At 37.5% G+C, this 26,104-nt stretch overlaps 1 protein-coding gene across 7 annotated transcripts in view; it reads right to left on the bottom strand.

The window, feature by feature from the left end:
- Positions 1 to 11,610: 11,610 nt before the first annotated feature.
- The window catches only part of STK3 (serine/threonine kinase 3), a 375,979-nt gene continuing 361,485 nt past the window's right edge, over positions 11,611 to 26,104 (bottom strand). For 6 of the 7 annotated variants that reach the window (XM_038555157.1, XM_038555156.1, XM_038555154.1 and 3 more), the window contains one exon: positions 11,611 to 12,981. In XM_038555157.1, the coding sequence (XP_038411085.1) occupies positions 12,823 to 12,981 (159 nt within the window). In that variant the 3' untranslated portion in view covers positions 11,611 to 12,822. The remainder of the gene's footprint in view (positions 12,982 to 26,104) is intronic. The other variant, XM_038555153.1, reaches the window with a different exon arrangement.

Below are 26,104 nucleotides of genomic sequence, written 5' to 3' on the forward strand. Positions count from 1 at the left end.
GCACAGAGTCAGAAATATCATTTATTGCTTCCTTTTCCAGGAGTCCTGACCAGGTACAGTGTCTGTAGTCTGTGTACACTTGTGTAACAAGAGCTTCTTTATGCCAGGAAATGCATTTTATAGTCATTGACTCATTTAAGTCTTCACTACAACACTGGCGGGTAGATCATTTTTAAATGTATTTAAAAATTTTGCATTTTGAAAAAGTACCCATGTGTGGTAGCTCAGTTGTTTTAAGTGTTTGACTCTTGATCTCAGCTCAGGTCTCAATCCCAGAGTTGAGCTGAGCATGGAGCCTACTTTCAAAAAAAAATAGAATTTTATGGGAAGCACTCCAGATTTATATTTCCAACTACCTTCAGGATGCCTGCAGGGGATATCTCATAGGCATATAAAATTCAACATGTCTAAAACTGAACTCATGATCCTATCCCTCAAATCCACTCCTACTGAACTGTATCACTGTTTTGGGGTAGCCCAAGTTGGGGTTCTCAGGGCCATCTCTGACTCCTCACTGTTCTTTAACTCTCCAAATCCATTTAGCTAACTTGTTCCACTGGTTCAACCTCCCAAATAGTTCTTGGATTTGCCCTCTCCTCCTCATCACCAGTCCCATCAGCATTCAAGCCCTCATCCTCTTTCCCTGGATTAGCACAGAAATCTCTTCCTTCCCAGTTCTCCCAGGCCCCCAAAACATACAACCTGTTCTGTTAGCCCTCCACTCAGCTCTGTGATTACAGGTATATTTCTAGTTGAGGCATGGGTCACGTTCCAATCATCTGAAATCTCTGGTATGTGTCTACAACTCATTTAGTTGCCTGAATGTTTGCTGAAGGAACTGTCAGCACCAATGACATTACCAGTAACACTAGATCAAACCACTAATGTGCTGGTTTGGGGGAAGTCGTGAGAATAAAGACAAAGCAAGATTTCCAGCTGAATGCCTGAATGTGTCATTGAACTGACTGAGGATTCTTATTAGCTGATCGCAGGTCTGTCATCAGTCCTTGGATTGTATATATTAATCACACATATAGAAAATTTATAAAATATGAAATAGAACTGGTAGCAAAATACATAGTATTGCTCTGACTTTACTGCAAGCAGGTACATTTTTATTTTCTTACCACATCATCTTACCATTCAACATTCAGTTGAATGTTTCATTTTATAAAGCACTTTTTAGTATTATGGTTGGTTTCTCATGATGTGGTAAGCCTGAGAGTGTTCTGAGAAACATAAATATCCTTTATTCTTCGTACAGTTTTTTGTACCATTGACAACAGAATTAGAGTAACAAAAATTACACTGTCTCAGAGCTGAATAAAAAAAGATTGTTCCTTTTCTCATATTTATGTGGCATATATGTGATACAGCAGTCTGTTTTGTATGAATCAAAGGGTCTGGAACTCCAGACATGTGACCATTTTTACTGTGTAATAACAATAAAGCAGTTCATGTCTCCCCTTTTAGAAACTGGGGAAAATTCACTGAGGCCTTATAATATAGTTGGATACAGGGAATACAGTAGTATTTGTCACATGAATTTTCACATTCAATAGAATAATTATTTTGCTCAGGGGCAAAGTAAATGCTTCCTTAGGCTCCAAAGTCTTGGGTACTGAGTAATCTTGGTTTGGGAGATGACACAGATACAGTGTTGTGAATGTCAGGCCTTTCTCAGGAAAGCCATTTGTTTACAGCTCATTTCTCTGTCTGTATCTTTGTTCATTTATCCATTTACCTTCCTACGCAGCCATCCAGCAAATACTGAATGTCATTGGAGATGCAGTGGTGAGCAAAGTAGACAGGATCCGTGTCCTCGGGACACCTGGGTGGCTGGCTCAGTGGTTGGGTGCCTGCCTTCGGCTCAGGTTGTGATCCCAGGGTTCAGGATCGAGTCCCTCATCAGGCTCCCTGTATGGAGCCTGCTTCTCCTTCTGCCTGTGTCTCTGCCTCTCTCTTTCTCAGTCTGTGTCTCTCATGAATAAATAAATAAATCTTAAAAAAAAAAAAAAAAAAGGATCCATGTCCTCATGGAGAGAAATAAAGGTATTTAATATCTAAAAGTTGGATTTCTAAGATTTCTTAGCCATTTGCCTAGATACAAAATTTAATTGTATTTCTTTTACTTGTGGTTCATTCATTATTCCACAAGCATTTATTAAACATTGCTACGTCAGGGCCTATGCTGGTGCTACAGAGATTATGAAAACATGGGCCCAGTGCTGGCTCTTAGGCAGCTTAGGTGGTGAGATGGAGGGATAAGTAGATATGATAATGATACTATATGGAAAGTGCAATGATGGGGATCTATGGGCGTTCAGAGGACACATCCCCGATGAACTTTTTTTTAAAGATTATTTATTTATTTACTTATTTATTCATGAGAGACACAAAGAGAGAGGCAGAGACATAGGCAGAGGGAGAAGCAGTCTCCCTGCGGGGAGCACGAAGGGGGACTCCATTCCAGGACCCCAAGATCACAGCCTGAGCCGAAGGCAGATGCTCAACCACTGAGTCACCCAGGCACCTCTAATGAACTTTATTCTGCAAGTGATGGGAATCCATTGCATTCTGGATTGATGGTGCCAGCAAATGGGATGGGGGGAGTGATCTGAGGGGCTAAACCTGGGTCAAAGACCTGTTAAAGGGATGCTGCAATCATCCAGGCAGGAGATGATGAATGCTGTGGGGCAGTGGGGAGAGGATGGAAATGAAGACACAGATTCAAGAACTATTTGGAAGTCTCAATTGGCAGAGGGATGGTGTGGGTTGAAAGACAATGAAAATTCAAGGAATCCCAGGTTTCTAGCATTGGTGTTTGGACGATAGATGGTAGTGCCAATTGGATAGAAAATACAGAGGAATAGTATTTGGTAATGCTGAACTTGAACGTACGTGTGTGACATCAGGAACGCCTGGGTCTGGAGTTTGAAGAGGCAGCCTTGGGCTGAAGGCAGGAATTCAGGAGCCTTTAGCATATGGGTATTTACTGAACAGGGTGTGATGCCACTGACAAATACTAGAAACACCATACAAGACAGACCTGCAAAAGTCATCCCTGTGTTTACTCTGAGAGTATTGGTAATGAATATTGATGCTTTCCAATGGGTGCTGTTAGAGAGATACTTCTTACCTAGGTACTAGGTACTAAGAATGGTTAGGTTTCTTCTGAGCAACTGAGTATGCTTTTATCTTTTTCCACACCCAAAGTTTAAAATTTTTTATTTCATTATTATAACATAGTTAAATATAATGTATTCATTTTTTAAAGTTTACAGTTTAGTGGTTTGTAATATATTCATAGAGCTATGCAATCATTACCATAATCAATTTTAGAACATTGCTGTAACCCCTAAAAGAAACCTTATACCCATTATTTCTTTCCTTTTTATTGTTGAACCATCTGCCCTGGCATGGATATACCACACTTTATAGTCCAACACTGTCCAATAGATTTACAATGAGAACCACAAATGTGAGCCCATAGCTGATGTAATGTTAAATTTTCTAGTAGTTGTATTTTTAAAAAGTAAAGAGGAGGGGCACCCCGGGTGGCTCAGCGGTTTAGCGCCACCTTCAGCCCAGGGCCTGATACTGGTGTCCCGGGATCGAGTCCCACGTCGGGCTCCCTGCATGGAGCCTGCTTCTCCCTCTGCCTGTGTCTCTGCCTCTCTCTCTCTCCTCTCTGTGTATTCTCATGAATAAATAAATAAAGTCTTTAAAAAAAAAAAAAAAAAAAAGTAAAGAGGAACAGGTAAAATTAATTATAATAGGATATATTAACCCAGTATATCCAAAATATTATCATTTCAATATGTAATAAACATTAAAAATCATGAATGAGGTATTCCACATTTTGTTTTATACTAAGTCTTTGAAATACAATGTGTATTTTATAGTCAGGACTCATCTCAATGTGGACTAGCTTCATTTCAAGCACTAGTGGTTACCACATTGAATAGCATAGATGGTGTAAGCTGTCTGGTTTCCTTCTTCACTTTTGCTTCTAGGAAGCATTGAACCAAATGCAATGTAAACATGTTTTCTCTTAATACGATTCATGGCTCCAGATTGCTGGTCTACTTTTGTTTTTTCTTCATTTTATCTTTTTAAATTTTTTATTTATGCTACCTTGTTATACTTTATGACCCCTCCTTTGTAAATTGCTTTAATTGAAGGTGGAAACTACTGAAGGTCTTGAGAAGAGAACCAATGACAAAAAGAAGATAGATGCTTCAGTTGAGGCAAACAGCTGGCGAACTGATTTGAGGAACTGAGTACAAGCCTGTTCCTTTAGATGCAGCTGCTAACCCCTCTACCCACCTTTCTCTGGTCCCTTTGGCCCAACAGTCAACCTCAGCAAGCCACCATAGATAAAACTTCTTCTGGATAATACCAAATAATAGAAATGGGTGTAGCTGAGTGTGACTGGTAGATAGAGGCACCAGGAAACAGGCCAGATATTACTTGGAATTAACTTATCTAGAAAATATTCAATGACTTAGTAAAACAAAAAATAAAAACCAAACAGACCACGTGATTCTGGACCTCCTAAATTGTAGGATAGAGAAAGCAAGCAAGACAGAGGATCCTTGATGCATTCCCATCACATGCTTTCATGTAATGAAATTTCTAAGCCACTGAAAGGCATACCATATGTTCTTTCTCATCTCTCTGCCTTCCCACATGTTCTGACCTCCCTATTGCTCCCCTCTCCCTCTCTTGCCTTCCCAAACTTTTAGGCCCAGTTCAAATATCCCTGAAGTGAAGGTTTCCTCAATTCCTGCTGCCACAGGGCTTTGTTGGCACCCTTCTTATTGTACTCACTACACTCATGTACCTGTGCCCTGCACCAGGCAATACACACCAGCTCTTGCCTAGGAACATGTTGCCTTCATTTTTGTGTTTCCACATTTAGCTTGTGTTGGTGTGGTGCTCAAAGGGTGTTTGTGAGTAAAGAAAACGCAAGTAGCTAGAGCTCACTAGCTGCTGGGCTGTGTGCTTTACGTGTTTCTCACCCACTTTTCACCACCCTGAAGTTGTTCCTTGATAAAGAGGGTGGGACTTAGGCAAGGTCAAATAACTCACCCAAGGTCATGTAGCACGCTAGTGGCAGAGTTTCAAAGATACCTACCTTTGAGGAGTACCAGTCTGTAAAAGAGAGAAGTTTTGTGTCTTTTTGTAACGGTCTCACATACTGAAGCACTGAGTTTTCTTCACATTAGACAGAGCAGGGATAGGCCTTTTCTACCAGAAGAAGCTATTTCTTCCTTTCAGGCAAGTTTGAAATGGTTACTATAGACAAATATTGTATATATTTGTTTGTTTGTTGAAGATTTTATTTATTCATGAGACACACACACACACACACACACACAGAGAGCGGCAGAGACACAGGCAGAGGGAGAAGCAGGCTCCATGCAGGGAGCCTGACGTGGGACTCGATCCCGGATCTCCAGGATCAGGCCCTGGGCTGAAGGCAGTGCTAAACCGCTGAGCCACTGGGGCTGCCCATATTGTACATATTTGTATACATTATATATGTTTGCTGTCATTGCTTTGAATACATGTCAGGGGACTGGGCAAGACAACAAGAGTCATTGAACTAAAAAAACTAGCAATCCATTCAACTTGTGTGAAATTTTTGCATTAAGGACTTTAAAAACATCGTGTTTGGGCTTCTGTGACTGCCTGCCACACTCAAGATTCTGAATCACACCCCAAATCACTACTTCGCATTAAAGCAATTAATTTACTCTATAAATTGAAAATCCTCGCTGAAACGTGTTAAGGGCCAGATTCATTAGTCTATTAATATCAGGTATCATTTCCAAGGTCTGCATTCTAAGCATTTAAGCTGATTTATAGTCATCTGCTGGTATGCTTTAAAAAAAACAACAGAAACCTTCTATATATTTCATGAAAGTCAACAGAAAATGAATTCATGAATTTGCACGTGGATTCATTAATAATGGAATGGTTCTACATTGTCAGATTTCTCAGTGTATCTTGTTTTTAACATCAGAGACTTTAGTTCCAACTGCTATTACGTCTTCTCATTTGAATATTTTTGCTCAGAATATTTTCTTTTTAAATAGGAAGGAAAGCTGTCGTGGAGTAAATAGAGAAGCTGAAGAAGTGCACAGCTGCAGGACCACCCCCTCCCACACACTCTGTACACACTGGAACATTAGGAAGAGAATATTGAAAAACTGAGAGCTTTAGTATCAGGTGTTATTTAGCTTCCACTCAACTAATTTTCCCCTTGGAAAATTCTATACGAATGTTAAAGACAACTAGTTGCTTGGTTTAAACGTGGACAGGCACTGAATTTTCTTCTAGAAAAACTTAAGAATGTGTTAGCTTTGAGTGCTTTCTCATAAAATAGAATAATAGACTTGTTTCCCTATTGAGGAAATGTGGGATATGACACTTTGTAATTTTTGGTTACAGCTGTCATTTTTAACAGGTGAAATCTATTTCCCTTTGCTCTCTCTCTTTTTTTTTGTTCATATTCTTCTCTTTTCTTTTTGAATATGAAGTAGCTTATGAATAGAAGAATAAAAATGGAAAAGTACTGAGAGGTAGGTAAGTTTCTTTAGAAATTCTGATCTGTGGGCTGACCCAGGGCTGGAAGGAATGGTGCTTGCCTGGTCATCCTAAAGCAGTTTTTGTGTAAATGTGACTTGTACAGGTTGCTGAGGGCAGGACGTGCAGGGGCCAAGGGCATTATGGTGTTGTCTAGCTTGTCTCCTTCCCAAAGAGGAAGGACAGGGATTCAGTCTCCAGGAATCTCAAACCCTAGGGATCCTTTGCTTTCCCCAGGTGGTAATACCCATATGTGGAGGATTCCAGCAGAGTTCTAGGTGCAGGACCTCAAAAACAACCCAGTACCATATTAGACACCCATAAGACTACTATGAGAAGATATAAAAATTATGGGAACCAGATCCTTCTACATATGGTGGAAGGATGAAAACCTCCATAGATTTTTTTTAAAGATCCCATCCATTTATTCATGAGAGACACACAGAGAGAGGCAGAGACATAGGCAGAGGGAGAAGCTGGCTCCCTGTAGGGAGCCCGAGGGGCGACTTGATCCCTGGACCAGGATCACTCCCTGAGCCAAAGGCAGATAGATACTCAACCGCTGAGCCACCCAGGCAGCTCTTCTTTTTCTTCTTAAAAATCTTTTCAGTTTTTATAAATATAGGATAGTGGAAATGGAAGTATGCAGATCATAGAATCCCATAAGGCTATTAACTGTCAATTTGATTTTGAGCTTCCTGGGACCAAAGCATGTTGGGAAACCATCAGTTGCATGACTCCTATTTGGAAGGACCAAGAATGCTAAAACTTTTGTGAAACAAAACATTAAGGGCATAAATCTAAAATTTCCAGATGGGTCTTCATAAATGTGGCCATAGATGTTGCCCTTAACAATATCTCTAAAATAGAAAAAGTCTTAAAGGGGCAAGGGAAATGTTTAGCTTATGACTTACTTTGTTTTAGGTAGAAATGAAGTATTTTTAACAATTGAATATTATTCTCTTCAGTGCAAATCACTACCTGAGAGTAGGCCAGGCCCATAAAGGAACACACGTCCAGGCTCTAGGAGACTCTAATGCACTTCAGAAGTCACAATAAATTTTCTTCATTCTTGTAAAAGGAACACACTAAACCAGAAAGGATTAAAAGTATTTTTAAAGCTAATGTCTATGTGCCATATGCCAAGAACTTTGTTAAATATTTTACGTGTACTAGAACATTTGATCTTCACAACTGCTGTGTTATTACAGATGAAGACATTGAAACACGGATTAGTTGCATGGTTATTCCTGCTCAGGACAACAAAAGTATAAAGGAAGAGTTGGGGTTTGAACCCAGGTAATTGAGTTTCTGAGGCTATGTACCTTCCACTATGCTGATTAATGTTTCTCCAAAGGACTCATGCATTATCCAAGCCAGACTAGAATATGTCTCAGTTTATAAGAAACATAGATTTTCAAGGCACAAGAACTCCAAATATAATAATGAGGGAAAACAAATCTTTGTACAACTCATCTTGGAAACTTAATGCACTCTGCTTTTTTTCACCCTACAGATAAAAAGGATGCCATTTCAGAAAATATAGGTCCCATGAAATGGAGAAACATCAGCTAACAATGGTCTTCTAAGTTTTAAGTGAAAAGATCAGCAAGCAGGCTTAGCAACCCCATCCAACGTTCTAAAGTCAGACCTCCTGACCATATTAGGCAATATGGTCCAGTGGAAAAAGCAAAGGTTTTGGAGACAGATGCTGGCATTGACTAGCTTTGTGACCTCATTTAATCTCTCCTATCCTTTCTTTCTGAGAAAAAGACCGCATCTTATTATGAAGGTTTGAGATAATGTATCAAAAGTGGCTTAGTAGATGCTCAAAAAGTAATTGATACTAGTATTATTGTTGTTACCATGATTACCTGGATATAATGAGAAAGATTAGCCTTTATGGCTAATGATGACAATTTTGTTGTTTGAGCTAATAGTATTCAATGAAACTTTATTTACTACTAATTTCATCTAACATCCCGGAAGGCATGTAGGGAAACAAGACAATAAACACCAAGTCTCTGCTCCCAGAAACATTATAATCCAATAATAAATCACATAATTATAATAGAGTTTGAAAGAAGTCTGGTTTGGTGGAAGAATGGGTTCAAATAAAGCAATAACATAAGATGAGTTGGGGCATGATGCAGGTCTTGACTGCCAGGAGGCGGAGTTCATTCGTAACTTGGTAGGCAAAGTTCTGCAGGTAGAGGAACGACCCCTAAAATCAGAATTATAAGAGCTTAATCAAGTGAAAAAAAAAATGTTTGGCATGGAGTCTGGCTACTGATAAGATCCAGTGTGAGAAGACTTGAAGTTGGTTTTCCAAGATTGGTGGAAGAATCCAGCCAGTCATTTGCTTTCTCTCTTGGGGTCTTTCCACACCTCAGGGAAATGTTTGGTTGAGGTTCAAGTATTTTGTGTGGACATGGAACAGGGAGAAGCTGACTGACTCCCTGAAGGATAAGCCACCATTCAGTGGCACCAGACTACCCGACTAAGATATATATCCTTGAGACCACAGCTCATCAAATTGCTCAAAAAGCAAAGAAAAATAGTTCTCTCTTTAGATCCCCAATTCTTGGGCTTTGTTGGGACCAAAAAAAGTATCTCATACTCCAATAGCATTTTGATGAAACACCTAATGCCTATGCCTGATAATAATTTAGTGGTGCAATGTAACTCCAATTATTTTTATTTTTTTTAAATATTTATTTATTTATTTATTTATTTATTTATTTATTTATTATTTGTGATAGAGAGAGAGAAAGAGAGAGAGAGAGAGAGGCAGAGACACAGGAGGAGGGAGAAGCAGGCTCCATGCTGGGCCAATTATTTTTTTAAAAAATGATGTTCTATTTAGAGTGTTATATCATTAGTATTTTCAGGATTTGTTTTAATAATTAATCTTTAACATACAGGATAGGAAACAAAGATAGCACTCCTATTTGAATGCTAATGTGTCAGTAATTTGAAAAGATTTCCTGTGACTAAGTTAAAAACATCTTATTAATGTATTATATAATTTTTGCTAGAGAAGCTAGATATCCTTCAGTGAGTAGAGTGATTTTTAAACCTTGGAGATGTGATTCCGTAAATAAGCAGAGGAAAGAAATACAAAAGCATGTAATGTATGTAAGATGTTCAGCACAGTGTCTGACAAATAATAAGTGTCCCACATAGTAGACGTTATTTTGAAATCCATTTAAATAAAAACATTTTCTTCTCCAAATTATATTGGCTAAATTAGCTCATATTTTTAACATTAAAGTATTTCTGCTAAAATAAGCTAAGTGTATTGTAAGTCTGTAGAAATGAGTCATCTAAATCTAAGAAAAAACCTTCTCATCTACAGACTACATACAATGATGCTGGCTTTTCAGCAAGACAAAATCCTCACTCATTAGCTACAATTACATTTACAATTCTGCATTTATGAAAGGACGGGGGTGTGCAGAAAGTACACTTACCTATTTTTGGAATGTTCTCAGAAGCCAAGGTTAAGATAATAAGAGGCTTCTTCTTAAACTCATTAAAATAACTAGAAAACTCTTTCCTTAGCATCATGACTAATCAAGGCTTACCTAGACTCGAAGGATTCTTTCATGGCTTTTGGTTCTTCAAAACTTGCCATGAGTTCTTTTTTTTTTTATTGGTAGGGGGCAGAGACAGAAAAGAGTGGAAGAGTTTTGCAACAGATTATCCTAAAATATTCCGGAGTTTCCTGAGGCTCTAAAATAAAAATATGCTCACTGTTCTTAATTCTCTTAAATATACATGTGTTTGTGTATAAAGAATAAAAATAACAAGAGTTTAAAATGTATTTATATACAAATTACAATGTGATTGGAACAGTCAATGTTTACTATTAAAAGGAGGATTCTGGGATCCCTGGGTGGCGCAGTGGTTTAGCGCCTGCCTTTGGCCCAGGGCGCGATCCTGGAGACCCGGGATCGAATCCCACGTCAGGCTCCCGGTGCATGGAGCCTGCTTCTCCCTCTGCCTGTGTCTCTGCCTCTCTCTCTCTCTCTCTGTGACTATCATAAATAAATAAAAATTAAAAAAAAATTAAAAAAAAATAAATAAAAGGAGGATTCTTGTTGAGACTGAATTAGTAAGAATGGTTAACAGGCCTCATTGAATTATTTTGCATAAATTCTCTAATTTAGCAAACTGGAGAGAAATCATCTTGATAGGTTTCTTGACATTTCATGTAGGTGGTTTTACTTGGGTGATATCAAGTCAGTCATTGGATTTCATCAAATTAGGCAAGGTATTAGACAGGTTACCGAAAAGACGAACACTTTACAAAGGGGAAGTAAAGGGTAGAGTGCTTGAGTTGACTGACTCAGTATGCTGACCCAAGTAGACTCCACAAGGATGTAGCACAAGCATATGCTGTACAGTCTTCATTGTTAATGACCTTTAGAGACTTTTCAATACTCACCACTACACTTTAGTAATCTTATAATTCATATCCAGCCACACAATTTACTATTCATAAGAACTCAGCAGGGCAGGGATATATATTACTCCAAGGCATGGCCTGGGGTGCAACTGCCATTTTAAGATAGAACTAAAGCTTCCAGAGATGCTCTACCCCCTGTGGCAGTCATTAACGAACCCACTGGCATCTCCCTTCTCTCCCCTCCGGGCACACAGGTGAGGTTGTCTTTCCTCACTCCCTTGAAATTAGGGAGTTAGTGGCCACGTGACTAGTTCTGAATACTGGTTGTGGCCACCCTGACATGTGTCACAATGTCAGCACTCCTCCCCTTGCTGTCGTGACCACCAGTGTTGCAGATGGTGGAGGTCCTGGGGGTGAGTGACAGAAGCAGGGTGTCTTGCCAATGTGGGATGGGCATGGAGCACCAGTGAGGAATCCACACTGAGCCCCTGAGGCTCCCAGTTGTTATGGCTACATCAGCCAGGCTGTCCTCACGAACAGACCTTCCGTGCCAGGAAAAGAGAGAATCCAGGTGGTGAGTTCTTAAAAGACATAGAGATGATATGTGCTGGGTGGCACAGTAAAATTTATTTTTCTTTATGATTTACACATAGTAATTAAACACACAAAAGAACAAACACTGTCAAGATGGCCATATGTAGCTTAGGAACTGACTGGTCCCAGTTCAATCATACAAATGTTCATTCAGCTTAAAAATGAGTTTCTTTTTAACATTTTTTTTTTTTTATAGTCCCCAAGGCTTGCACAGTTCAGTACAAATGTTTTTGTTATTTTGTTATTGTCAGGCACATGATGTTTATCAATTCCCAGGAAATGAATGAAATCAACAAAAACGTCCTGTGACGATTGAGCACAAATTTTACAGAAATAGATTTGATGACAGTTTGATAGTTCAGCTAACAGATCAATAAATGAAACATGAAACAATATTAACAAATTACATTTGTCTTAAGGATTTATTTCTTCTAAAATATTTACCATACTTCTTTGTGCAAGGGTTCCACTGACTTCTTTGGTTTTAAACATTATAGCCCTGTGTGTCCTAAATATATATAGTTCTATTTGTACCAAACATCGAGAATAAAAACATTAAACAAAATTTCAGAAGGTAAAAATGGAATTATTGCTTCAGTATAAAAAAGTGTCTGGGCCCATCTGGGTACTATTGCTATTATTGCTTTGCTTCTATTGGAAAACTATCCTGGAAATCAAGGAATGTATCCCATCACTACCTGCTGAAAGTATAATTTGGTTGTATATTATCATCTATTAATACGTCCCTCCCTTCACCAAAGCTATCCTAATCTTGTCCTTAAAAACAAAACAAAGTGAAACAGCATAAATAAATAAGCTTACCTGGGGATACAATAAATAAGCTACTAGAAATAAGAATAAAGAAGATTGTAACACAAAGCTCTTCAGTGCTGTACAATTAAACAATAGCTTCAGATTTTCAAGGTCTCTAAACACAGTGTTGGTTGTAGAACAGTTTTAGCGCTGATGAGCACCTGACAGATCTAGAGAGGAAGACATTTCTGTTGTTTTCACTATTTAAAGAATGAAAACCTAGAGGCTACAGTTGTAATTTCTGCCTTTTGGGAATTTACTAGGTATGTACCATCAACGGTTCTGGACTGCTGCCTAGTTGTAGAGCACAAATCTTAGGGATTTAGAAAAAAGACAGTAAGAATATTCCTTCAATTCTTAGTGGTTTCTTGGTCTCCAGAATAGTTAAACAAACAGAAAAAAAATGAGACTCAAAAGTTTTGCTGCCTTCTTTTCTTCGCATCCATCGCATCCAGAATGGGTTGTCTTTTTGCAGTGTATCTTTGACGAAGCTCTTCTATTTCTCGTTCCATCATGGGGTCCAGCGCTTTTAACCGCATCTGCAGTTCTTCTAAACTGAGATTTTTTAACTAGAAACAGAAAAAAAAAAAAAAAGAAGATATTAACACAAAATTATCTACAATAGGATAAAATCTAATGGGCTTTAGCATGAATATTTCAGCAGTCTTTACATCATCTTTGAAATGTAGTTCAACAATTAAAATGGGAATACCTTCTCTGAAGAACCAAGATACCACACCTTGTAAGAACCTTAAGTAATCTTGCAACAAAAGCAATAAAAAACTCTGCTTTTAGGAAAGAGCAGAGAGAAAAATAAGCTGATGAAAAGTATTTGTTTTTTTTAAAAAAAAAAGGCAGAAAGACAAATCCACCAGTGCCAACACACAGACATTCAGGATATGTTCCGAATATATCTACTCCAATCTCTCCTATCCTTTCCAGCTCTGGAGCACCGCCATAATTGTGAGTATTTGCAGAGATCACCCAAGAATGTGACAAGATTGAATACAGGTTAAATTAAGCATTCTATCTTGCATTTCACCAAGTGTTTAAATTTTAACTACCTGGTTAATCAGAAAATTAAATTATCTAGAATACTTTTGTCCCAAACATTTTGATATAATAAGGTTTTTAATTTATGAATCAAAATCCTGAGCCTGATGTAAACAAAGATGTGTAAATTCTGACATAAGCTTGGCTAATTTGAAGATATAGTGCCTATCAATTTTTCACTATGTATATTCTAGTTTGACAACAATGGTAAGATTTGACTAAATGGTATAGTTTGACCATAATGATTTAGTTAAATTATACTGCCTTCTGGAGGCAAGACCAGCACATCCTTTACTGGTTTTCTGTGTAACAGCAGGAAAGAAGCCTCATATATATGCAGGATGAGATCCATTCCACATAATGGGATTGGTGGCATCCTGAACTTTAGTGTAATTATTTGTATGTCACAACAGCAAGATATGGATTATCTCTTGAGAAACATATTTTAAGATATCCTGAAATATATAACCTAACACTTGGGTTTTTATCTTATTAACCTTAAAAAAAACCCTAAATCTCTTGTCTCCTTCAGAAACAATGGTGGCAGGTAGGTGGTTTTAAAAGGTCTGTTAGACGATAGTGATTTACAGAATGCTACTACATACTCAGCATCTTGGTAGGTATACTCTAAGGAAAGCAAAGAAGCACTAAACTACTTCCTTGCCTTAAGAAACTTACAAATTAGTCAGAAGGGTAAAGATCAGGAACTAGAAACACTTAGGACCTGACACAAGACCTTACTGGATGCGGGACAGATTACAGCGAGAGGTTCTCAGGCCCACAAATAAGCTTCGCAGGTGCAAAATTCTGCACGTTCATGCATACATTTTCCTGGGGAGAGTATCTATTATTGTGTGTGTGTGTGTTTTTTTTTAAACAGATTCCCAACAAAAAAAAGAGAAGCCTCATTATAAATTCAATGGAGAGCAGATTCCCTTTAGGGAGCAGGGACTGTGTTGGTCCTTGAAAAGGGCGGTGTCTCAGAGCAATGAGCAAGGCCCAAGGAGGAAGCCTCGCCATTGTGAAGAAGGACTAACGTCACTGCAGAACTGGGGGCTGGTGGGGTCCCAAGCCAGGCAAAGCAGGGTTTGGACTTCAGGGAGTCACGATCTGCTCTAGAGCAGAAGATTCTATGAGAGTAATTCAGACTTGGTTTTAATATGCTAAAAAATTTTGTTTTACTAAGAGAACTGTTTTTGTTATTTTATGAGTCAAGTCACTAAATGCTCTCATTACTTTATAGTCAACATGTCAATTTTAACAAAAAAAGTTATTTTTCAGCTTGATCCTCCATTTTACTCACCTTATCTGTCCCTGAGTTACTCTTGGTTCTAAAAATCAAATTTATTCACAACTGAAAAAGATTTGTTGCCACTGAGGATACTGATAAGAATGAGTCACAGGCTCTGAAGGAAATTCAAAAGAGGATTTCCAAAAATATAGGCATGACAGTGTTACGGGAAAATGTAAATGGGCTCCCAGGATGAGAACTCTGAAGGTGAGCACCACTTGCCTTGGTATATGAAAAGTTCTGGCATATATACAAAATATGCCCTATTCTGGTATACATATAAAATATGCCTTATCATGAAAAGAAGCTAGCTTACTGTATCATACCATCATATGCATTTATATACAATGCATTGTATTGCATATTATATTCCTTCTTCATTAATTTTTAATCCAAATATTAATCATGCATCTGTTAGATGGTCAAGGATGTTCAAGTCTCTGGGGGGATAAAGAATAAGCCAACAGGGGATCTCAGGACTTTCTAAACTGTATGTACAGGTGATGGTGAGATGAAGGGCCAATACAGACCACACACAGCTATATTTTCCCAGGAAAGACACACTTGGGTGCTATCTACATAAGATCCAATTTCACTTTGTCTCTTTTTCAGCCCATGTTAATCTTCCCATCTCTGAATTTCTATATAACATTAATAATTTAAACAATATAATTTTTAATTATATTTATAATTATAATTATATTTAATTATATTATTATATTTATATATATATTTATATATATATTATTATATTTATAATTATATTTAATTATAAACAATATAATTTGTTTAATAATTTAAACAATATAATTTAGTATTTGATTCTAGTCATTTATTATTTCATAATTCATTTTTATGCATGAGTTTCATGTCTCCATGCTAGACATTCCAAAAATTATTTAAACTTTAGAGACTGTACACACACGTAGAAACTATAAAACTGTACTGCTACATATCATGGCATAAAGATAGGTAAGCAGAAAAAAAGACTCAAAGGAATGGGTTACTCAGTAATTAGGAGAAAGAACATCAAACAAAGCAAACAGTTTTGCATTAAGATATTCCTGTAGATATCTTATGCTACCTAACTGGGGCAAATTATCAAGTTTATAAATATTATATTATAGTAGTGGACTGAATTCAGAGATAGAAGGCAAGTTTTACTCCTGTAATCAACTGTAATATTTTCAATATGTAAAATTTGTGACAAACAGATCTGTGATGTTGGAGAACCATTAGTAGTATTGTTAGTGAATTAGGTGTTCCATATAAGTAAGTTCATGAAGTATCTAAATCTTAGTTTTTTAAGTGGTAAAAACTTTGCTTTAACCATTTTGAAGAGAAAATCTTTATAAATACTTTTTTTTTTTTAAAGATTTATCTATTTATTCATTCAGAGAGAGCGAAGAGAGAGGCAGAGACACAGGCAGAGGGAGAAGCTGGCTCCACGCAGGGAAGCCCGATGCGGGACTCGATCCCGGGTCTCCAGGATCACACCCCGGGCTGCAGGCGGCGCTAAACCGCTGCGCCACGGGGGCTGCCCTCTTTATAAATACTTTACAGAATATGTTGCCTTCTAAAGCAGAGAGTACAGGACCTAAAGCAACTTTCCCTTGATGATGAATCACCATCATTAATTTCTATTACTAATCTGTGCTGTATGTTAATTTTCTCTCCCCTTTTTGGCTTATTTATCTTCATTTGAAAGAAAGTTGCCAGCTCCTTTTCATGGCCTTCATTAGACATATATCATTCTCTCTTTACTTCAAGCTTATTTATCTGTTGGGAACCAGAAAAGCAATTAATCCTCTAAGGCATTACACTAAATAAGAATAATATATTAAAGAAAGCCTGAGACTGTTTTAGGAAAGAAAGAGCATGGTTTTAGTGCTGAACTTTGTTAACACCTGTTTCTAGTGTTTTTCTTATAATCTGATTTCAGATTTGTGGCTCTAGAAGGTCAAGGTTACAGGAAATCAGACACCTATGTATGAAACATAAATAGTTGTATTTTCAGGTATGCTGTCAGAGAAATCCTGAGTACTCATTAATTAAAATATTTATTGATATTTTCTATGGACCAAGCACTGTGTGTACAGAGATGAATAAAATACTCTACCTCCACAAAAAACTTAAAATCTAGCTGGGAAGACGTCTATACATAGCTAATTCTCTGAAGGATGGGGACACTGAGAAGATAGGAAACAAGAGGGGAAAATGGAAGGAGCATGAGAAGAAACATGTAAGGTGCACAAATGCCTGGCATCCTTGGAGATGGCAGATGGCCACTGGGATGTGGGGCAGACTCATGGGAGGACAGGAGTCAGGAGAGGAAACAGGGAGGAGAGCTAATGGCCGTAAGCATGCTGCTACAAACTTTCCGTAGCCAAGAAAGAAATGCTAGATAATTCTGAATATGATTGGTGACAGAATCACGTATGAGATAGAAAAATATATCCAACAGCAGGTATAGAAAATGGATAGGCAGGGATCCCTGGGTGGCGCAGCGGTTTGGCGCCTGCCTTTGGCCCAGGGCATGATCCCGGAGACCCCGGATCGAATCCCACGTTGGGCTCCCGGTGCATGGAGCCTGCTTCTCCCTCTGCCTCTGTCTCTGCCTCCCTCTCTCTCTCTGTGTAACTATCATAAATTAAAAAAAAAAAAAGAAAATGGATAGGCATGGGGGGAAGATGGAGGTATAGGAAGGCCTGTGATAGGTCTCTAGACTGCAACAGAGAGGATGAGGCTTGGACTAGGAGAAAGGAAGTGGAGATTGAGAAGGGAGGGAGCTGGGAGACTGGGAAGCAGAACTGGTAAGGCTTTCTTTGTGGAGTGATTATGAAAGATCAGGAAGAGGGAAGGGCTAGGGTAACTCTGCCTTCAAGCTAGGGTGATGGGATTGTCACCATTAATAAGGTAGGGGAGTAAATAAAATTGAGTTTTAGTCTCGTTGAGTTTGGCAGATGAACAAAGCACTGAGGTGGAGATGTTAGATATGGAGTATAATTTGGAGGTTTGGAGCTCAGGGAGAGATGAAAGCTACAGATGTAAGGAATCATCAGCATTGAGGCTATAATGGAAGCCCTTGATGACGACAGGATTATCCAGAATGAAGTTTTCTCCTTCATCTTACAATTTGACTATGGTGTCCAACAACAGAAAATCATCCCCAAACTTCAGCATTTGTGATCAGAGGCTCTTCTCATTTTGTTAATAGAAGGAAAATACCAGTAGATTCTAAATAACTAGATTATGGTGTCACCTAGACAAAAATAAATAAATAAATAAATAAATAAATAAATAAATAAATAAATAAATAAAAGTGAAGTTAACTGATAGAACTTTTTACTTTTTATATAGAGTGGGTATGATTTATAGACATGAACTTCTGGCTGGGTTTTGACTTATGATTAAGCCCTAATAACATATATTTAGCACTCTGTATTTCTGTAGCTACTGAACCTCCCACAGGCATGAAAATGTTTTGGGGAGGAAAATGCGACAGAAGCAGCTTTCCAATCTCTTGGAGAGCAGTACTGCTTGATGGCTTAGTAGTAAATAGGGTCACAAACCAGATAAAATTTTATGGACACTCATAATGATAAAAATGATCCTATAATATTAAACAATCACTATCACCCTTTTAGAATACTAATCCAAAGTAAAACAATTTTGGGAGCTAATGAGGATAATATTAGAAGGAAAAGTTGAACTTCCTGAATTATCAATATTATTGTGACAAAAGTTTCATTCACCAAAATTAGGTTTCTTGAAAATCTTCACAAAAAACGAAGGGAAATCACTTTAGAATTGTTATGTTTGTGGGTCAACAGAGTTTGTGGTAAATTAACTTGAATTTATATTTTTTTAAATATAGCAAAGAAATGTTACTTATGAACCATCTTTCTACAATACAAGGAATTCAAAGCAGCTGTAACTACCATAGCCATCTGTCAGATGACTAAGTTCAAAATAAATTCAGAGTAAACCAGAGTTGGAGTATCACATCTTGGTCTACATTTTTCAGTTTAAAGTTCCGTAAGTGAAGTCAGTAAAGAGAATTTCAAGATATGCATACATTGTGGTTTTTAGTGAACAAATGTACAAAAATGAGTAATTCATCCAGAAATGGCCTTTATATGTTCTAGGCTAATTCTATTTAATGAAACTTGGTTTTGAATTTAATGATAACACAGAACTTGCACAACTAACCATGAGTCTTAAATTTTCAGGTCTTAACATTCTGAAAGAATACTGTAGTTTGACAATCATTATAAACATTATAGAACTTGATTAAGTGACTAAATGAGCTGACATGCAGTAAGAGAAAGGGCCTGAAAGCAAAGACAGAACTTCTTCAAATACACAGAGAAATGGAGAAGAGTTTTCAGAACAATATGGTTTTATTACCTCAGGCAATGTTTTTCTATTCACAAGAAGTTTTGCTTTTCTTGGACATTTGAAACGACAAATATCAGGGGGCAAGACATATTAAGGGCACAGTATAAAATCAATTTCTATAAAAAGAGTTTAAACTGAGGTCAGGTAAATTGAATCATACGGACCTCTGAGAAACACACTGGAATCTGGGACTATTAAACACCACTGCAACATATGAACAAAGCATTGTTTAACATGAGTATAAACTATAAGGTTGGGTTATGAGTTAAACCTTGCAGAATCTTACTGCAAAAGTAAACCTCAGAGATGACCTACTTTAGCTTCCTTGTTTTTGGTGAGAAAATGGGAGCCAGGTTGTTCAAAGTTACAGACCTGGATGATGATAGAGATAGGACCTGACCTCGATGGAGATCAATGTATTTTTTTTTTCATTATACCAAGTTTGATATTTTTTAAAATTTGTTTTTATTGATGTTCAATTTGCAACATATACTATAACACCTAGTGCTAATCCCATCACGTGCCCTCCTCAGTGCCCATCACCTAATCACCCCATCCCCCACCTACTTCCCCTTCTGCAACACTTTGTTCATTTCCCAGAGTTAGTAGTCTCTCATAGTTTGTCTCCCTTTCTGATTTTTCCCACTCAGTTCCCCTCCTGTCCCTTATAATCCCTTTCACTATTTCTTATATACCAAGTTTGATGTTTTGTTTTTGTTTTTGTTTTTTAAGTTTGATGTTTTTAATCTAGCACTGTCAGAGTGTTCCAAGTGTTTGAGTCATCACAAATGGGGGTGGGGGTGTGTGTGCTGCTAAGAAATTTCTAGGGTCTTCAACCTGAGCTGAAAGGGAAAATGGTTTGTAAGTGTTCAGCTGTGAAGTCCACAGTGAAGAGAAAACCTTGCAGATGACATTTTTTTTTGTTTTTGTTTTTTTTTTTTGATGACATTTTTATAGAGCAGTTTTTTTTAGAATGAAATAAACTGCAGAAATTTAGCAAAAGGTAGAATTACCATCGTCTTTAAGTTTCAGGATAGTTGGTAGACTAGGATTTCCCAGCTCTTGTTTAAAACAAGTCAGACTCTAAATAAAAATCCCAACTTCTAAACAATAATTTAATGATGAGTAGTTTATAGGTTGTTTATAAGTTAAATGAAAAAGTCAAAACTACTTTTCAATAGAAGTCAACATTTGTCTGAAAATTGGTACAGTTTGGTACATAAGTGACAGCTTGAATGTGCAGACCGTTTTGTTAATAATCGTCCTGGATTATCACATTTCATCTGGGAGTAAGAAGATTACAGGTAAATATCCAAAAAAATTATATTTAACAGTATCCCTTAAAAAAGGAAACAAAAAAAAAAAAAGGAAACAAAATCCAAATAAAAGATGTGCAAATTACTAACTAGCTCTTGCATAAAACAGCAACATAACCCAATGACATGAGAAGATAGAAAATGAGATTAAGTCTTATAAACTGATAATTTTGATAGTTTAAACTTTTAGTCATTAGGATGATTTCTAAACACTATGAGAAGCATTGAAAAACTGCTAGTTACTGGTCAGGAAGAGTAGTCACTAACATTAGAACTTTCTGCAAGTTTATATATCCAATCTAATATAAAGACCTAGGATATCACATTCAAGTGATAAGACTGAATTACTTTCCAAAATAATATCGTCTTAGGAGCTCTTGGAGGAAAACACTTAGATTTTTTTTTATATTATTTTGTTTTGTCAAAAATAGTCCTAATTACATGAGAGTTTTAAAAAACTCTCAAAAAGTAGCAGAAACAAGATTATAAAGTTTTTAAATGCATAAATGTGGTAACATTCAAGACTTAATGGGTCTACAAGTTGCTGGTATAATCAGTCTGTCAAAATAAACAAGACACCATCATAATGAAGCAGTCTTATATATTAATGTTAACACATTTAGTCAAATAGTCAATCAAGAAAATCCTGTACAAGGTTTGCTGTGTTTACTGGGAAAACAAACTCTTCCTAGCAACTGTTTAAATAAACTTCACAGATGCTACACACCTTATTAGTGGCTTGTGATTAAAAAAATATGGATTGTTAATACTGTATCCTGACTCATCTATTTTCCCATCTGCTAGCAATTCTAACAATATGAACTATCAACAGAATGGCTAACAACAATAATTTTCTATGGCAATTTTGATGCTGAATTGCCTATAGCACTTTTTTAAGATTTACCAGTGCATGCCTCAGACTGTTTTGAGTTGTTTATGGCCTAGAGCAACATACTCCTTTCCCCCCTAATATTTCATTTTAGCTCAAATTTTTACTGTGTTGAACAGAATCTGGTTTGGTTTTACAAATGCCACACTTATTTGGTTAACAATGAAAGTAGGAAATACACCAAAGAAAGTACTAGCAAAAAATCAGTCAAGGCCACTGATTAGTTTAGATATATTTAAACAGGTAAGGGACCTTCTTCCAAAGAACTGAACAACAGGGACAATGGGTACGACACTTAAAAACACTTAAAATATCAAAAAGTAAGGCATTTCCTGATTTAATTTCTGCTCCAAGAAGAACAGAATAAAATAAAAGAGCTCTCAAATCAATCCAAATACTATAAAGCCTGCTAAAGAAAAGCATACATATACATTTAAAATACACATTTACAAAAATAATGAAGATTGTGACAATTTCAGACAATTGACATACTAGAGAATAAAACTGGAATTCTTCACTATAAATCCCTTGTAAAACATGCCCTTAAAAGCTGCATTAATATTAATCTACTGGCAGAGCCTTCTCCCCAAAATAGGTGCTATTTACCTACCTGGAGGGAGGATTATATGTAATGTTTGAGCTGAGTGGCCCCCATCTTCTGCTGATTGACTGAATGACTATTAATATTTTGGGACTCTAACTAGAAAATGCCATGAAGCATCTGTTTAATCTCAGAGCATCTAGAGTAAATTTAAGACATTTAGATTTTATTTGCATTCCCAAAGAAAAGGGGGAAAACCATTTCTTGTGGGTATCAGTAGAGAAGAGAGAAGTACCAACTACTGATCATTTACAAAAAGTGAGACACTGTCCTAGGTCCTGGGCATTAAGTCATTTAATCCTAGCAATTACCTTATGGGGTAGATATTACCAACCCTATTTTATAGGTCAGGACACCCAGAAAGACCAAGTGATCCACCTGAAGTCACACAGCTGGGAATGTTCATGTTCACTCACAGACTACATCAAACCCCCTAATATAATTTGGGATTGAAGCCTACTAAGAGCTGTTTCTTAGGTCTCCCAAGAACCACAAGCACTTCAAAATCCAGATATCATATGAAACAGTTTCTAACAGATTATTTATAAATTAAAAATAGGGAAACACTTTTATTAAAAATACTGCCTTTCCTGTCAGAATATTTTATGTCATTAATGTATTTTAGCTATAATTGGCCTTACAAAATAAATGCATGTAGGTTTAAGCATTTAATTCAATCAGCTCTCTAGCAAAATAAACACATTTCTACATAGTGATGTGGGATAAATGCCATAATTTTTTCAATAACAGATACGCCATGACAAAATCAACAAGATGTGTCCCCTTGACACAGAAGCAGGACTTTGCTTATGCCCTACTCAGACTGCCCCATCATTGCTTTGGTGTTGTGTTCAGCTTCGATCTAGCAATGAGCTATGAGCTGATGAGCACTACTACAGTTATCCTGACCTGGAGAGATCTGAGCCATCCATACGGAAAAACAAATGATGAAATTTTAGTTGCATTCCTCAATAGCAGTTGAACACCCATTCCTTATATGCTTTTCAGTTTCTAGTAGTAGTTTTGCCTGCTAAAAATATCAGGAAAAAGTTAATTCATGCATAGCTCTGCTATATTGTAAGCAGCTCTAAAATTCTAGGCTCAACACAACAAAATCTGAGCATATCAAAACCAAACTACTAATTAAATCTTTCTAGATCTGTTAAGGGGCAGATGACCCTTCTCTCAGTGATTCTGATAAATACTTGGAATATTTTAAGACATTGATTAAGCTATAAATGAGATTAACAAATGAAGTGATTATATATATTGTTTCTTTAAAAATTAACTATACGACTAGTTCTGGAAGAAAATAAATTTTTAGAAAACAGTTCTTAAAATATATCTGTAATCAGCTTATTGGGCAAATTTTTATGTAACTATAATATAAACTTAAAAGAGTTTCATTTTTCTCCAATCATACTCTTTTAGCTGTGCTATGCTAGATTTCCCTGACACATCTCTTAAGGAATCTTGGGCAGATCTCACTGATTTCTGGTCACTTTTAGTTTTATGCCCCGATAAATTATAAACTCCCTCCCTTCCTTCTATTAGCTTGCACAGAGAAACCAAGAGGTTGTAGTGGGAAGAGACGCTGTCTGCATCTAGAACCTTCTCTCCATCTCTTTTCAAGGTCTAGCTCCTCCAGTGCTAGGAGTTGGGAAGGAAACCAGGATCCTGTGATAGACATGTTACTTCTCAGTGCAAGGAGCTTTCAGTCTCTGGTTTGGTTGATTACTGGTGGTCTGTGCAGAAGGGGTGTGTGCAGGTTTCCTGATATGGTGGCTGGTATTACTCTGGTGCTCTCATCTCTTGGAGGTGGGCAGGTCTCTGGATGGGGTATTGTCTCCTCTGACCTGAAAGCCCCCTTGACAGTATTATGATGTCTGATCTCTGTTTTTAGAGTCAGAGAGACCACAGAGGTTGTTCTCTAGATTCTCCAGGGCCCCCAGAGACCCAAGGGGAGAGGCCCCCCTGATCTCTTCTTTCTAAGCACAGTCCCCCATAGCCTATAGTTATCCTGAAGGCCTTGGCTCTACCTGCTAAAGTCTCCTACCTACAGAACTCTTTGGGAGAGAAATAGACATCATCCCCCCCCCCCCAAATATCTTTTCTTTATGTCTATGTTAACATATCCCCCAGACTCCCAGGAACTTATTCACAAGCTCTGCTCTAGTAGCAAATCAGTGGGTCTGTAGGTTCAATCAGCTTAGCAAGCAGCTGGCTGGGAGAGTAGATGCCAGTCTCTCTTTCCTGTAGACACCACCAATTTCTAATAACAGGCTCAATAGCCAATAACAGAAATTGGTGTACCAGCAGACTGGCATCTACTATCCCAGCCAGTTGCTTGCTAAGACATCCCCCCACATCCAACTCTAATCTAAGCAAGAAGAGTGGTATTTTCTTCTTCCATGAGACCACCAGATTATGAATTCCATAAGGATAGGAACTTTTGCAATAGCCGAATCCCCAGTGCCTAGAATACTACCTGCAACAGGTACCTAATAAATATTTACTAAATGAATGAAAGATGGTGGGACTCTTGTAAATTCTGGAGAGAGGTGTCTGCTTTCAGTTATTCTCTCCTCAGAATATGGGGGGCATACTGCCGTCTTCAGCTATGTGCCCCCGTGCTAATGTGTGGCAACAGCAAAAGTCCCTTTGAACATTGTAGCACATAGCTGTTAACTCTTAAAAAAAAAGTGTGTGTGTGTGTGTGTGTGTGTGTGTAGGGGAGACAACTTAAGTAAAGAAAAATCGGTATTATCCAGCATATTTCATTTATTTCTGCTACAGGATAGTCTCATGCTCCATTACATGTTTATTTCACAAGTCTGATAGATTTTATTTTTATAAAGATTTTATTTATTTATTCATAGAGACACAGAGAGAGGCAGAGACACAGGCAGAGGGAGAAGCAGGCTCCATGCAGAGAGCCTGATACAGGACTTGATCCAGGGTCTCCAGGATCACGCCCTGGGCTGCAGGCGGCGCTAAACTGCTGCGCCACTGGGGCTGCCCTGATAGTAGATTTTGATTTTAATTCATTCTTTTCTAGAAAAATGGCTTCTGTCAAAAAATTCTTCAAAATGATAATAAATATCATAGCTTACTCTTTTGGCTAACATGCACTGAATGAAGGATAGATTTCTTACTAATATCACCCAGTGCAACCATTTATACAATTTTCTACTGCAGCAATGTCACACTACTTAGTCTGACAATTTAAATTGTAACCAGTTTCATGCCATAAAGTAGCAAAATTTACTTTGCCAAATCTATAAAAAGAGTTTTAAAATAAAATAGAGCTCAGCTGAAAACCAGAAATCATGAAACTCAGATTGCGATAATTTTTTTTTCTTTTTGGACATTTTTAATTTTTATTAATTGGAGTTCAATTTGCCAACATAAAGCATAACACCCAGTGCTCATCCCGCCAAGTGCCCCCCCCAGTGCCCATCACCCCATCACCCCAACCCCCGCCCACCTCCCTTTCCAGTACCCCTTGTTCATTTCCCAGAGTTAGGTGTCTCTTATGTTTTGTCACCCTCACTGATATTTTCATTCATTTTCTCTCCATTCCCCTTTATTGCCTTTCCCTAATTTTCATATTCCCCAAATGAATGAGACCATATAATGTTTGTCCTTCTCCGATTGACTTATTTCACTCAGCATAATACCCTCCAGTTCCATCCACGTCGAAGCAAATGGAGGGTATTTGTCGTTTCTAATGGCTGAGTAACATCCCATTGTATACATAAACCACATCTTTTATTTATTTATTTATTTATTTATTTATTTATTTATTTATTAATTTATTATTTTTTATTGGTGTTCAATTTACCAACATACAGAATAACCCCCAGTGCCCGTCACCCACTCACTCCCACCCCCCGCCCTCCTCCCCTTCTACCACCCCTAGTTCGTTTCCCAGAGTTAGCAGTCTTTACGTTCTGTCTCCCTTTCTGATATTTCCCACACATTTCTTCTCCCTTCCCTTATATTCCTTTTCACTATTATTTATATTCCCCAAATGAATGAGAACATATACTGTTTGTCCTTCTCCGACTGACTTACTTCACTCAGCATAATACCCTCCAGTTCCATCCACGTTGAAGCAAATGGTGGGTATTTGTCATTT

The sequence above is a fragment of the Canis lupus genome, chromosome 13, assembly GCF_011100685.1.
Source record: "Canis lupus familiaris isolate Mischka breed German Shepherd chromosome 13, alternate assembly UU_Cfam_GSD_1.0, whole genome shotgun sequence".
NCBI lineage: Eukaryota > Metazoa > Chordata > Mammalia > Carnivora > Canidae > Canis > Canis lupus.